The sequence below is a fragment of the Panulirus ornatus genome, chromosome 4, assembly GCF_036320965.1.
Source record: "Panulirus ornatus isolate Po-2019 chromosome 4, ASM3632096v1, whole genome shotgun sequence".
Lineage (NCBI taxonomy): Eukaryota > Metazoa > Arthropoda > Malacostraca > Decapoda > Palinuridae > Panulirus > Panulirus ornatus.
This window is the reverse complement of record NC_092227.1, coordinates 41,912,476-41,926,315: the sequence shown is the minus strand read 5'-3', so window position 1 is coordinate 41,926,315 and position 13,840 is coordinate 41,912,476. Positions and strand designations below refer to the sequence as shown.

At 41.1% G+C, this 13,840-nt stretch overlaps 1 protein-coding gene across 6 annotated transcripts in view; it reads right to left on the bottom strand.

The window, feature by feature from the left end:
* Nucleotides 1-13,840, bottom strand: part of LOC139766013 (uncharacterized) — a 342,092-nt gene that overhangs the window by 300,068 nt on the left and 28,184 nt on the right. For 3 of the 6 annotated variants that reach the window (XM_071694102.1, XM_071694122.1, XM_071694130.1), the window contains exon 2: nt 6,156-6,215. The exons of 2 other annotated variants lie outside the window; for them this stretch is intronic. Coding sequence is in view for 2 of the 4 variants with exons in the window: in XM_071694130.1 (XP_071550231.1) it covers nt 6,156-6,215 (60 nt within the window). In the remaining 2 variants the exon portion in view is untranslated. The remainder of the gene's footprint in view (nt 1-6,155; nt 6,216-13,840) is intronic. One more of the 6 variants, XM_071694140.1, reaches the window with a different exon arrangement.

Genomic DNA, 13,840 nt, shown 5'->3' with positions numbered 1-13,840 from the left:
TATGCGGAGGAGGATGGATGTGTTGGAAATGAGATGTTTGAGGACAATATGTGGTGTGAGGAGGTTTGATCGAGTAAGTAATGAAAGGGTAAGAGAGAGATTTTTTTTTTTTTTTTGTCGCTGTCTCCCGCGTTTGCGAGGTAGCGCAAGGAAACAGACGAAAGAAATGGCCCAACCCACCCCCATACACATGTATATACATACGTCCACACACGCAAATATACATACCTACACAGCCTTCCATGGTTTACCCCAGACGCTTCACATGCCTTGATTCAATCCACTGACAGCACGTCAACACCGGTATACCACATCGCTCCAATTCACTCTATTCCTTGCCCTCCTTACACCCTCCTGCATGTTCAGGCCCCGATCACACAAAATCTTTTTCACTCCATCTTTCCACCTCCAATTTGGTCTCCCTCTTCTCCTCGTTCCCTCCACCTCCGACACATATATCCTCTTGGTCAATCTTTCCTCACTCACTCTCTCCATGTGCCCAAACCATTTCAAAACACCCTCTTCTGCTCTCTCAACCACGCACTTTTTATTTCCACACATCTCTCTTACCCTTACGTTACTTACTCGATCAAACCACCTCACACCACACATTGTCCTCAAACATCTCATTTCCAGCACATCCATCCTCCTGCGCACAACTCTATCCATAGCCCACGCCTCGCAACCATACAACATTGTTGGAACCACTATTCCTTCAAACATACCCATTTTTGCTTTCCGAGATAATGTTCTCGACTTCCACACATTCTTCAAGGCTCCGAGAATTTTCGCCCCCTCCCCCACCCTATGATCCACTTCCGCTTCCATGGTTCCATCCGCTGCCAGATCCACTCCCAGATATCTAAAACACTTCACTTCCTCCAGTTTTTCTCCATTCAAACTCACCTCCCAATAGACTTGACCCTCAACCCTACTGTACCTAATAACCTTGCTCTTATTCACATTTACTCTTAACTTTCTTCTTTCACACACTTTACCAAACTCAGTCACCAGCTTCTGCAGTTTCTCACATGAATCAGCTACCAGCGCTGTATCATCAGCGAACAACAACTGACTCACTTCCCAAGCTCTCTCATCCCCAACAGACTTCATACTTGCCCCTCTTTCCAAAACTCTTGCATTCACCTCCCTAACAACCCCATCCATAAACAAATAAACAACCATGGAGACATCACACACCCCTGCCGCAAACCTACATTCACTGAGAACCAATCACTTTCCTCTCTTCCTACACGTACACATGCCTTACATCCTCGATAAAAACTTTTCACTGCTTCTAACAACTTGCCTCCCATACCATATATTCTTAATACCTTCCACAGAGCATCTCTATCAACTCTATCATATGCCTTCTCCAGATCCATAAATGCTACATACAAATCCATTTGCTTTTCTAAGTATTTCTCACATACATTCTTCAAAGCAAACACCTGATCCACACATCCTCTACCACTTCTGAAACCACACTGCTCTTCCCCAATCTGATGCTCTGTACATGCTTTCACCCTCTCAATCAATACCCTCCCATATAATTTACCAGGAATACTCAACAAACTTATACCTCTGTAATTTGAGCACTCACTCTTTTCCCCTTTGCCTTTGTACAATGGCACTATGCACGCATTCCGCCAATCCTCAGGCACCTCACCATGAGTCATACATACATTAAATAACCTTACCAACCAGTCAACAATACAGTCACCCCCTTTTTTAATAAATTCCACTGCAATACCATCCAAACCCGCTGCCTTGCCGGCTTTCATCTTCCGCAAAGAGAGATGTGTGATAATAAAAAAGAGTGTGGTTGGGAGAGCAGTCGAGGTTGTTTTGAAATGGTTTGGTCACAGGGAGAGAATAAGTGAGGAAAGATTGACCAAGAGATATGATACTGTGTGTCAGAGGTGGAGGGAACGAGGAGAAGAGGGAGACCAAATTGGAGGTGGAAAGATGGAGTGAAAAAGATTTTGAGCGATCAGGACCTGAACATGCAGGAGGGTGAAAGGAGTGCAAGGAACAGAGTGAATTAGAACGATGTGGTATACCAGGGTCGATGTGCTGTAAATGGATTGAACCAGGGCATGTGAAGCGTCTGGGGTAAACCATGGAAAGTTTTGTGGTGCCTGGATGTGGAACAGGAGCTGTGGTTTCGGTGCATTATATATGACAGCTAGAGACTGAGTGTGAACGAATGTGGCCTTTGTTGTCTTTTCCTAGAGCTACCTAGCGTACATGTTGGGGGAGGGGGTTGTCTTTTCATGTGTTGCTTGGGGGCGATGGGAATGAATAAAGGCAACAAGTATGAACTATGTACATGTGTATGTATGCATATGTCTGAGTACGTATATGTATGTATACGTTGAAATGTATAGGTATGTATATGTGCATGTGTGGTTGTGTATGTGTATGTGGGTGGGTTGGGCCATTTTTGTCTGTTTCCTTGCGCTACCTCGCTAATGCGGGAGACAGCGACAAAGTATAATAAATAAATAAATAAATAATAATAATAATAATAATAATAATAATAATAATAATAATAATATATATACACATCTATATATATACACGTCTGGTGACTGGGTTTGGTAAAGTGTGTGAAAGAAGAAAGTTAAGAGTAAATGTGAATAAGAGCAAGGTTATTAGGTACAGTAGGGTTGAGGGTCAAGTCAATTGGGAGGTAAGTTTGAATGGACAAAAACTGGAGGAAGTAAAGTGTTTTAGATATCTGGGAGTGGATCTGGCAGTGGATGAAACCAAGCAAGCGGAAGTGGATCATAGGGTGGGGGAGGGGGCGAAAATTCTGGGAGCCTTGAAGAATGTGTGGAAGTCGAGAACATTATCTCGGAAAGCAAAAATGGGTATGTTTGAAGGAATAGTGGTTCCAACAATGTTGTATGGTTGCGAGGCGTGGGCTATGGATAGAGTTGTGCGCAGGAGGATGGATGTGCTGGAAATGAGATGTTTGAGGACAATGTGTGGTGTGAGGTGGTTTGATCGAGTAAGTAACATAAGGGTGAGAGAGATGTGTGGAAATAAAAAGAGCGTGGTTGAGAGAGCAGAAGAGGGTGTTTTGAAATGGTTTGGGCACATGGAGAGAATGACTGAGGAAAGATTGACCAAGAGGATATATGTGTCGGAGGTGGAGGGAACGAGGAGAAGTGGGAGACCAAATTGGAGGTGGAAAGATGGAGTGAAAAAAATTTTGTGTGATCGGGGCCTGAACATGCAGGAGGGTGAAAGGAGGGCAAGGAATAGAGTGAATTGGATCGATGTGGTATACCGGGGTTGACGTGCTGTCAGTGGATTGAATCAGGGCATGTGAAGAGTCTGGGTAAACCATGGAAAGCTGTGTAGGTATGTATATTTGCGTGTGTGGACGTATGTATATACATGTGTATGGGGGTGGGTTGGGCCATTTCTTTCGTCTGTTTCCTTGCGCTACCTCGCAAACGCGGGAGACAGCGACACAGCAAAAAAGAAAAAAAGATATATATATATATATATATATATATATATTTTTTTTTTTTTTTTTTTTTTTTTATACTTTGTCGCTGTCTCCCGCGTTTGCGAGGTAGCGCAAGGAAACAGACGAAAGAAATGGCCCAACCCCCCCCCATACACATGTACATACACACGTCCACACACGCAAATATATATATATATATATAAGTTGTTAGAAGCAGTGAAAAGTTTTTATCGAGGATGTAAGGCATGTGTACGTGTAGGAAGAGAGGAAAGTGATTGGTTCTCAGTGAATGTAGGTTTGCGGCAGGGGTGTGTGATGTCTCCACATGGTTGTTTAATTTGTTTATGGATGGGGTTGTTAGGGAGGATGACTGCAAGAGTTTTGGAATGAGGGGCAAGTATGCAGTCTGTTGGGGATGAGAGAGCTTGGGAAGTGAGTCAGTTGTTGTTCGCTGATGATACAGCACTGGTGGCTGATTCATGTGAGAAACTGCAGAAGCTGGTGACTGAGTTTGGTAAAGTGTGTGAAAGAAGAAAGTTAAGAGTAAATGTGAATAAGAGCAAGGTTATTAGGTACAGTAGGGTTGAGGGTCAAGTCAACTGGGAAGTAAGTTTGAATAGAGAAAAACTGGAGGAAGTAAAGTGTTTTAGATATCTGGGAGTGGATCTGGCAGCAGATGGTACCATGGAAGCGGAAGTGAATCATAGGGTGGGGGAGGGTGCGAAAATCCTGGGAGCCTTGAAGAATGTTTGGAAGTCGAGAACATTATCTTGGAAAGCAAAAATGGATATGTTTGAAGGAATAGTGGTTCCAACAATGTTGTATGGTTGCGAGGCGTGGGCTATGGATAGAGTTGTGCGCAGAAGGGACGGATGTGCTGGAAATGAGATGTTTGAGGACAATATGTGGTGTGAGGTGGTTTGATTGAGTAAGTAATGTAAGGGTAAGAGAGATGTGTGGAAATAAAAAGAGCATGGTTGAGAGAGCAGAAGAGAGAGCAGAAGAGGGTGTTTTGAAATGGTTTGGGCACACTGAGAGAATGAGTGAGGAAAGATTGACCAAGAGTATATATGTGTCGGAGGTGGAGGGAATGAGAAGTGGGAGACCCAATTGGAGGAGGAAAGATGGAGTGAAAAGGATTTTGAGTGATCGGGGCCTGAACATGCAGGAGGGTGAAAGGCATGCATGGAATAGAGTGAATTGGAACGATGTGGTATACCGGGGTCGACGTGCTGTCAACGGAATGAACCAGGGCATGTGAAGCGTCTGGGGTAAACCAGGGAAAGTTCTGTGGGGCCTGGATGTGGAAAGGGAGCTGTGGTTTCGGTGCATTATTACATGACAGCTAGAGACTGAGTGTGAACGAATGTGGCCTTTGTTGTCTTTTCCTAGTGCTACCTCGCACACATGCGGGGGGAGTGGGTTATTTCATGTGTGGCAGGGTGGCGATGGGAATGAATAAAGGCAGACAGTATGAATTATGTACATGTGTATATATGTATATGTCTGTGTGTGTATACATATGTCTACATTGAGATGTATAGGTATGTATATTTGCGTGTGTGGACATGTATGTATACACGTGTATGTGGGTGGGTTGGGCCATTCTTTCGTCTGTTTCCTTGCGCTACCTCGCGAACACAGGAGACAGCAACAAAGCAAAATAAATAAATATTATCTTCTGGAACAATTGTGTACGGCTCTATTCAAAGTGTGGACAATGCCTAGCGTGGTGACACCTTGTCATTCATTAGTTTCTGCTTCAACATCTGTAACAGTACAGTAAAATAACCCAACTTTAGGAAAAATGCTTAGTATGCACCAGCGAAAAATTAACCACTTCTCTATTTATCTATCTATTTTGTTAAACAATGACCTGCAGACTTATAAAAGCTGAGCGCACATGAACTCAGTACTCAACTGGGGTCAAGCAACATGAGAATCAAGACAAAGAGTATTAAAATGCTCAGTTTCAGTGGAGAAGCTTAGTTGCTGCAAATGAACACATTAAGTTCAGCCTAAAAGACTACAACCTACCTTTAAAGTACTGAATAATACCAGAGTATGATTTTCTTGGGGACAATACCACTGTTTAACAAGCACCTCAGCAAGTTCAATAACAATATTGGTACTGATGAATTAGTGATAATGAGAATAATAATATCATAATAAAAGTAATAATGGAGATAACAACACTGGTGATATCAGTGATGAAGAAAAGCAGAAGTAAAAGCAACTACAAATTCATTATTACCACTACCAATAAGTAATAATAATAATAATAAAATTATCATAGTTAATATACCTTGTGCCCTCCCCATAATTAGCATTGCTCACCATGTATCCCCCCTCCTTTGAATATGCCACTGCCTTAGAGATGTTCTGGGGTTGTAAAATTCTAATAATGAACACTAATGCAAGAATCAACTATGATGAGAATTGTGAGAATATGAGCCAGCAAATAAATCTTACCAAGTCTGATAAACAGCCAGTGATTTAGCAGAGCAACTGGTAGAAATTAAAGCATATGGCATGCATGGGCACATAAAATGACACTAATTGGGAACCTAAGCTAATGACTATAAAATCAGTAAATCCATCTGAACCTGATAAAAATTCAAAACAAGAAATAAAGGTTAGGGATGTAAATATACCCATACAAGGCACTTACTTTCCTGCCTAGAGTACTGGTACTGTTGTGTGCTAACATCACCTTTCTTGGCAGGCGAAACTGTAGAGTTAGAAAATATGCAATTATCTTTCACAGCCCGGACTGTTTGTTAAAAATCTACACTAGAAAAAATGGCTGAAAGAACCAAGGCTGTGATTTCTAAAGTGCAGTAGGGAGCCAACTATATCATAATCTATACCTGAAAAAATCTGAAAGGTGTGGGTCCCAATATGTACTCAAGGACAGTTCCCTTTTGGCACAATAGGTCTGCAAGACTGTAAAATAGTACCAACGAAAGCAAAAGGTGCAATTTATAACATAAGAATCAGCATGTGTAAATATATGGGGCATATTACTGTTTAATATACTGCCATCATATAATGTTCAGGGGAGAAATTTATGAAGAGCCTCAATAACAAGGTATGCACCTAGCTGCAGCTTCCCACAGCTTCTATGTGAAGATTATCCAATTGAGGACTGTCTTGTAATACCTCCTTTCCTCAAAACAGCTAAGCTATGAAATTCTCTTCCTCCTTTCATCTTTTACTCATCCTGTAACCTTTTCCCATTCATGAGTCAGGTCTATTAACACATGGGGAGCCCTGATTAATTTCTATACTCCTTACCTTACTCTTGTTATCTTACCTAGGATAGCCTTGATTAGGACATATTTGCTCATGCTATGCTCGTCACTATAAAAAACACCTGAATAGCACTGAGAAGTAAAAGTAAACAGTGACAGATGTAAGAATCCCAGCTGTATCTAATAAAAAATAAGGGGACAATTTCAAACATGCACAAAAAACAAGGTTGTAATGTATCTAATTATTCTAATTCAGTAATAGTGAACTATGATAATCTACAACATCAAGCCCTTACTGATCAATCTGCTCTGGTCATATTCTTTCATCACTAATACCATCTTAAGTTTTTTCATTTCGTGGCACATTCTAAAGTTTGTTTTATCCTCCTGACACAACAAATCATATTTTGTTAGCGCTCTAGAGTTATAAACCATTATCTATTGAGAGAAAGGAAAACGACAATCTTTCTACACATACAAGCTAAGTTATTTCATACATGATCACTGTTTCCCGCACTAGCATGATTGCGCTAGAATTAGCTGTCATTTACAATGGAACAAAACCACAGCTTCCCAACCAAAATCAGGTCTCACAGATCTTTCCATGGTTTACCCTGGATACTTCACATGTCTTGCTTAAGTCCACTTATAATAAGCACGTCAATCCCTGCATACCAATTTGTTCCTATTCATTCTATCCTGTGCACACCTTTCACCTTCTTGCAATGTTCAGGCTCGATCAGTCAAAATCTTTTTCCACTCTATCCTTCCATCTCCAATATGGTCTCCCTTTTCTTGTTCCCTCCACTGCTGACACATATATCCTCATTCTCTCCATATGGCTAAACCACTTCATCACACCATCTTCAGCTCTTTCAATCTCATTCTTTTTTGTTGCCACACCGTCTCTCTTATCCTTTCCTTACTTACTTGATCAACTACCTCACACCACATATGTCCTTAAACATTTCATTTCTAACAGATCCACCCTCCTCTGCACAGCCATATCTACGTGATAAGTAGAGTAACAAAAATGTCCCGTTACTTGTCTACGTTGTACCCCAGGAGTCCCTTCTGTCTTCCAAAGGCTCCTGCAGCACACAGGAAACAGGCCATTTCCTATGCTCGGGACCACAGGTAATAAGACATCGTGATGTGCGTGCATCTTTGTGCAGAACAAATGAGTAGTAGTAGGCGCTCAGTGGCTTCTTTTATGGTAATTGCAACATGGGCATGAGAGGTCTTGGGATAAGGAAAGGGGTGTTAGTTCTGTGGTGATGGCTGATGTTGTGCCTTTTTATCATATATATATACATATTTAAGTGACTTCAAAATATTTCAAATATCATGCACGAAAAAAAAATCAAATATTCTGTCTTGACTTTCTATGGTCCAGGAGAAAAGGTTCTACAGAATGCTACTTAATTCTGCTTACTGCTTCATTACCTCTCAGTTACAGTACATGCTTCGTAAAAAGTCATAATTGTAAATTACATTTTCACGAAATAAATATTGCAGTTGTTTGTTCCAATACCTGTTTTACTTCTCGAATTGGGAATGTACCATGGCATACTAGGAACATTGTTTAGGCACATCAGCATGCCACAACACAATGGATGTGAGATGCATTGGTCAAAATAAAGCGTCTGCAGCACGCCATGTCCTCCCCCAACATATTATCAATAGTGATACACAGTTAAGACTTAGTGTGGGTATAAGCATATGATGATCTCTCAAGGTGAAGTCATCATACATCTGGTCACTGAAATGTGTTTCTAATGGTGTGAGCACAAGCAACCTGCCTCTGGCTATCCAGAGGGAATGATGTTCTTTCTTTACTCTTCCAAGCTGCCACTTCATTTTTGGAACTTCACTTCTGAGCGTTACTTCTTTCACCTGTGTTTCAAGATGGTTGGGTTTTACCTTTCTAAGAATGAGAAAGGCTGAATTCTTGCCTGAAAGCAAGAAAATGTGCATACATGTGAGACTTCTAGGTGCACTGGGTGCTCAGAACGCATGATTATGCAGCTGCTTCCTGCAACATCTCATAAGCACCTTGCCTCAATCAGGAGATCAAGATCCCATGGAACCAATTTATGGATCTAGAGTACTTGAGGAACCTTACCAGTCCATCCTCAGATATCTGCAGACAGTAACTGAAGCCAAAGAAAAGGTGACAAAGTAATAATATGTACGCACGACAGCACCTTTGAAAATGTATGAGGAAGTGGACAAGGTTTTTTGCGAACACTGCAGCTGAACACGATAAAGTCATTAATTACAAAGCAAAAATGTCTGCAGTATGTCACAATGAAATGTGCTGTATATATATGAACTTTAAGAAATAAATGAACTAAGAGAGTTTTCATTGCTACTTATTAAAAAGCATAATTTGATAAATTTAGAAGACTAAATAAAAAGCTATGTATTCTTTTAATGAGGAAATGCTTGACCAATTACTCTTTTGCAACAAGAGTAAACTACAGTACAGGCATATCTTATCAGTATTTCTATTCCTGTAGATATATTCTACCATGGTATATCACGTTTCAATAGTTTCGAGTTGGCTGATTTTCACCTCTTACGACATATTAAGAATGCTGAATGTAAAGTTGTTATTCCTTACAAGGTGAACATGAGCAGGTGTAATGATTTTCAAAAATCTTTCCGGTGTTATTGTGGTATGAAACTTATATCATTTGGCCTTGACATAATTATAAAAGGTAGCATAACTAAAAACCTTACAATATCTTTGAATATTTCATTATTAGTGGAGATGAATATTCAATATGGTAAATCAAAAACATGAATCTTTTTACAAAATTCTAAGATTCTGTACCCTAATTCTTGAATGGCATAGCTTGCATATCAAGGTAGCACCAGGAATAGACAAAAATGGTTTCACTTATTCACATCAACACTCTTCCGTTCATGTATAATGCAACATAACCAGAGCCTCTATCCACATCTAAGCCCTACATATATCACTACAATACTACAAACACATATACAACACATCCACTCTCATGCATTCATGTATAATGGAATATAAGCAGAGCCTCTATTCACAATTAAGCTCTACATATATCCCTACTATACTACAAACAAAGACACAACACATCCCAAAGCCCTTCATGCAATTACCAGAATAAAGACACTTGGCAAACACTTACTGCTTAACTGACCCAAACACATACACAAATACATCACTACAAAGCCTGATGGACAAAGCCAGTTTCCTGAGCACTAGAGCCCTATTCAGATTAAATGAAACCCTCGGGCTGGAGGTCATTAAATGAAGGTCGGCTGTGGCAGGGGTGTGTGGTGTCCCCATGGTTGTTTAATTTGTTTATGGATGGCGAGGTTAGGGAGGTAAATGCAAGAGTTTCTGAGAGAAGGGCGAGTATGCAGTCTGTTGGGGAAGAGAGGGCCTGGGAAGTGAGCTACTTCTTGTTCGCCAATGATACTGCACTTGTGGCTCCTTTGAGTGAGAAACTGCAGAAGTTGGTGACTGAGTTTGGAAAAGTATCTGAAAGGAGAAACTTTTATATATATTTTTTTATTATTCTATTTTGCTTTGTCGCTGTCTCCCGCATTTGCGAGATAGCGCAAGGAAACAGACAAAAGAATGGCCCAACCTACCCACATACACATGTATATACATACATGTCTACACGCGCAAATATACATACCTATAAATCTCCATCTTTTGCGCAATCCATCACTGATTCCCTAAATACATCCCATTCCTCCCCCCCCTTACTTCCATTGTTCTCACCTTTTTCCATTCTGTACTCAGTCTCTCCTGGTACTTCCTCACACAGGTCTCCTTCCCAAGCTCACTTACTCTCACCACCCTCTTCACCCCAACATTCACTCTTCTTTTCTGAAAACCCATACAAATCTTCACCTTAGCCTCCACAAGATAATGATCAGACATCCCTCCAGTTGCACCTCTCAGCACATTAACATCCAAAAGTCTCTCTTTCGCACGCCTGTCAATTAACACGTAATCCAATAACGCTCTCTGGCCATCTCTCCTACTTACATAAGTATACTTATGTATATCTCGCTTTTTAAACCAGGTATTCCCAATCATCAGTCCTTTTTCAGCACATAAATCTACAAGCTCTTCACCATTTCCATTTACAACACTGAACACCCCATGTATACCAATTATTCCCTCAACTGCCACATTACTCACCTTTGCATTCAAACCACCCATCACTATAACCCGGTCTCGTGCATCAAAACCACTAACACACTCATTCAGCTGCTCTCAAAACACTTGCCTCTCATGATCTTTCTTCTCATGCCCGGGTGCATATGCACCAATAATCACCCACCTCTCTCCATCAACTTTCAGTTTTACCCATATTAATCGAGAATTTACTTTCTTACATTCTATCACATACTCCCACAACTCCTGTTTCAGGAGTATTGCTACTCCTTCCCTTGCTCTTGTCCTCTCACTAACACCTGACTTTACTCCCCAGACATTCCCAAACCACTCTTCCCCTTTACCCTTGAGCTTCGTTTCACTCAGAGCCAAAACATCCAGGTTCCTTTCCTCAAACATACTACCTATATCTCCTTTTTTCACATCTTGGTTACATCCACACACATTTAGGCACCCCACTCTGAGCCTTCGAGGAGGGTGAGCACTCCCCGCGTGACTCCTTCTTCTGTTTCCCATTTTAGAAAGTTAATACAAGGAGGGGAGGATTTCTGGCCCCCCGCTCCCGTCCCCACTAGTCGCTTTCTACGACACGCGAGGAATACGTGGCATGTGGCATGAGAAGAGTGGGAGGTGGGTTGATTAGAAAGGGTAGTGAGTGGTGGGAAGAAGAAGTAAGAGTATTAGTGAAAGAGAAGAGAGAGGCATTTGGACGATTTTTGCAGGGAAAAAATGCAATTGAGTGGGAGATGTATAAAAGAAAGAGACAGGAGGTCAAGAGAAAGGTGCAAGAGGTGAAAAAGAGGGCAAATGAGAGTTGGGGTGAGAGAGTATCATTAAATTTTAGGGAGGATAAAAAGATGTTCTGGAAGGAGGTAAATAAAGTGCGTAAAACAAGGGAGCAAATGGGAACTTCAGTGAAGGGCGCTAATGGGGAGGTGATAACAAGTAGTGGTGATGTGAGAAGGAGATGGAATGAGTATTTTGAAGGTTTGTTGAATGTGTTTGATGATAGAGTGGCAGATATAGGGTGTTTTGGTCGAGGTGGTGTGCAAAGTGAGAGGGTTAGGGAAAATGATTTGGTGAACAGAGAAGAGGTAGTGAAGGCTTTGCGGAAGATGAAAGCCGGCAAGGCAGCGGGTTTGGATGGTATTGCAGTGGAATTTATTAAAAAAGGGGGTGACTGTATTGTTGACTGGTTGGTAAGGTTATTTAATGTATGTATGACTCATGGTGAGGTGCCTGAGGATTGGCGGAATGCGTGCATAGTGCCATTGTACAAAGGCAAAGGGGATAAGAGTGAGTGCTCAAATTACAGAGGTATAAGTTTGTTGAGTATTCCTGGTAAATTATATGGGAGGGTATTGATTGAGAGGGTGAAGGCATGTACAGAGCATAAGATTCACTTCCGCTTCCATGGTTCCATCCGCTGCCAGATCCACTCCCAGATATCTAAAACACTTCACTTCCTCCAGCTTTTCTCCATTCAAACTTACCTCCCAATTGACTTGACCCTCAACCCTACTGTACCTAATAACCTTGCTCTTATTCACATTCACTCTTAACTTTCTTCTTTCACACACTTTACCAAACTCAGTCACCAGCTTCTGCAGTTTCTTACATGAATCAGCCACCAGCGCTGTATCATCAGCGAACAACAACTGACTCACTTCCCAAGCTCTCTCATCCACAACAGACTGCATACTTGCCCCTCTTTCCAAAACTCTTGCATTCACCTCCCTAACAACCCCATCCATAAACAAATTAAACAACCATGGAGACATCACGCACCCCTGCCGCAAACCTACATTCACTGAGAACCAATCACTTTCCTCTCTTCCTACTCGTACACATGCCTTACATCCTTGATAAAAACTTTTCACTGCTTCTAACAACTTGCCTCCCACACCATATATTCTTAGTACCTTCCACAGAGCATCTCTATCAACTCTATCATATGCCTTCTTCAGATCCATAAATGCTACATACAAATCCATTTGCTTTTCTAAGTATTTCTCACATACATTCTTCAAAGCAAACCCCTGATCCACACATCCTCTACCACTTCAGAAACCACACTGCTCTTCCCCAATCTGATGCTCTGTACATGCCTTCACCCTCTCAATCAATACCCTCCCATATAATTTACCAGGAATACTCAACAAACTTATACCTCTGTAATTTGAGCACTCACTCTTATCCCCTTTGCCTTTGTACAATGGCACTATGTATGCATTCCGCCAATCCTCAGGCACCTCACCATGAGTCATACATACATTAAATAACCTTACCAACCAGTCAACAATACAGTCACCCCCTTTTATAATAAATTCCACTGCAATACCATCCAAACCTGCTGCCTTGCCGGCTTTCATCTTCCGCAAAGCTTTTACTACCTCTTCTCTGTTTACAAAAATCATTTTCCCTAACCCTCTCACTTTGCACACCACCTCGACCAAAACACCCTATATCTTCCACTCTATCATCAAACACATTCAACAAACCTTCAAAATACCCACTCCATCTCCTTCTCACATCACCACTACTTGTTATCACCTCTCCATTAGCCCCCTTCACTGAAGTTCCCATTTGCTCCCTTGTCTTAAGTACTTTATTTACCTCCTTCCAGAACATCTTTTTACTCTCCCTAAAATTAAATGATACTCTCTCACTCCAACTCTCATTTGCCCTCTTTTTCACCTCCATATATATATATATATATATATATATATATATATATATATATATATATATATATATATATATATATATGTTTACCAAATGGCATCCTAGCTTCGTCTCTTCGATGTATATCAACTGACTTTTATTTCTCTCTTGTGTCTCCCCTGATGATGTGATTATTACGCAAAAGTGCACTTGGGAACTTATCGTGCTTCATTTTCCCTGTGGACTCGTAGGAATATC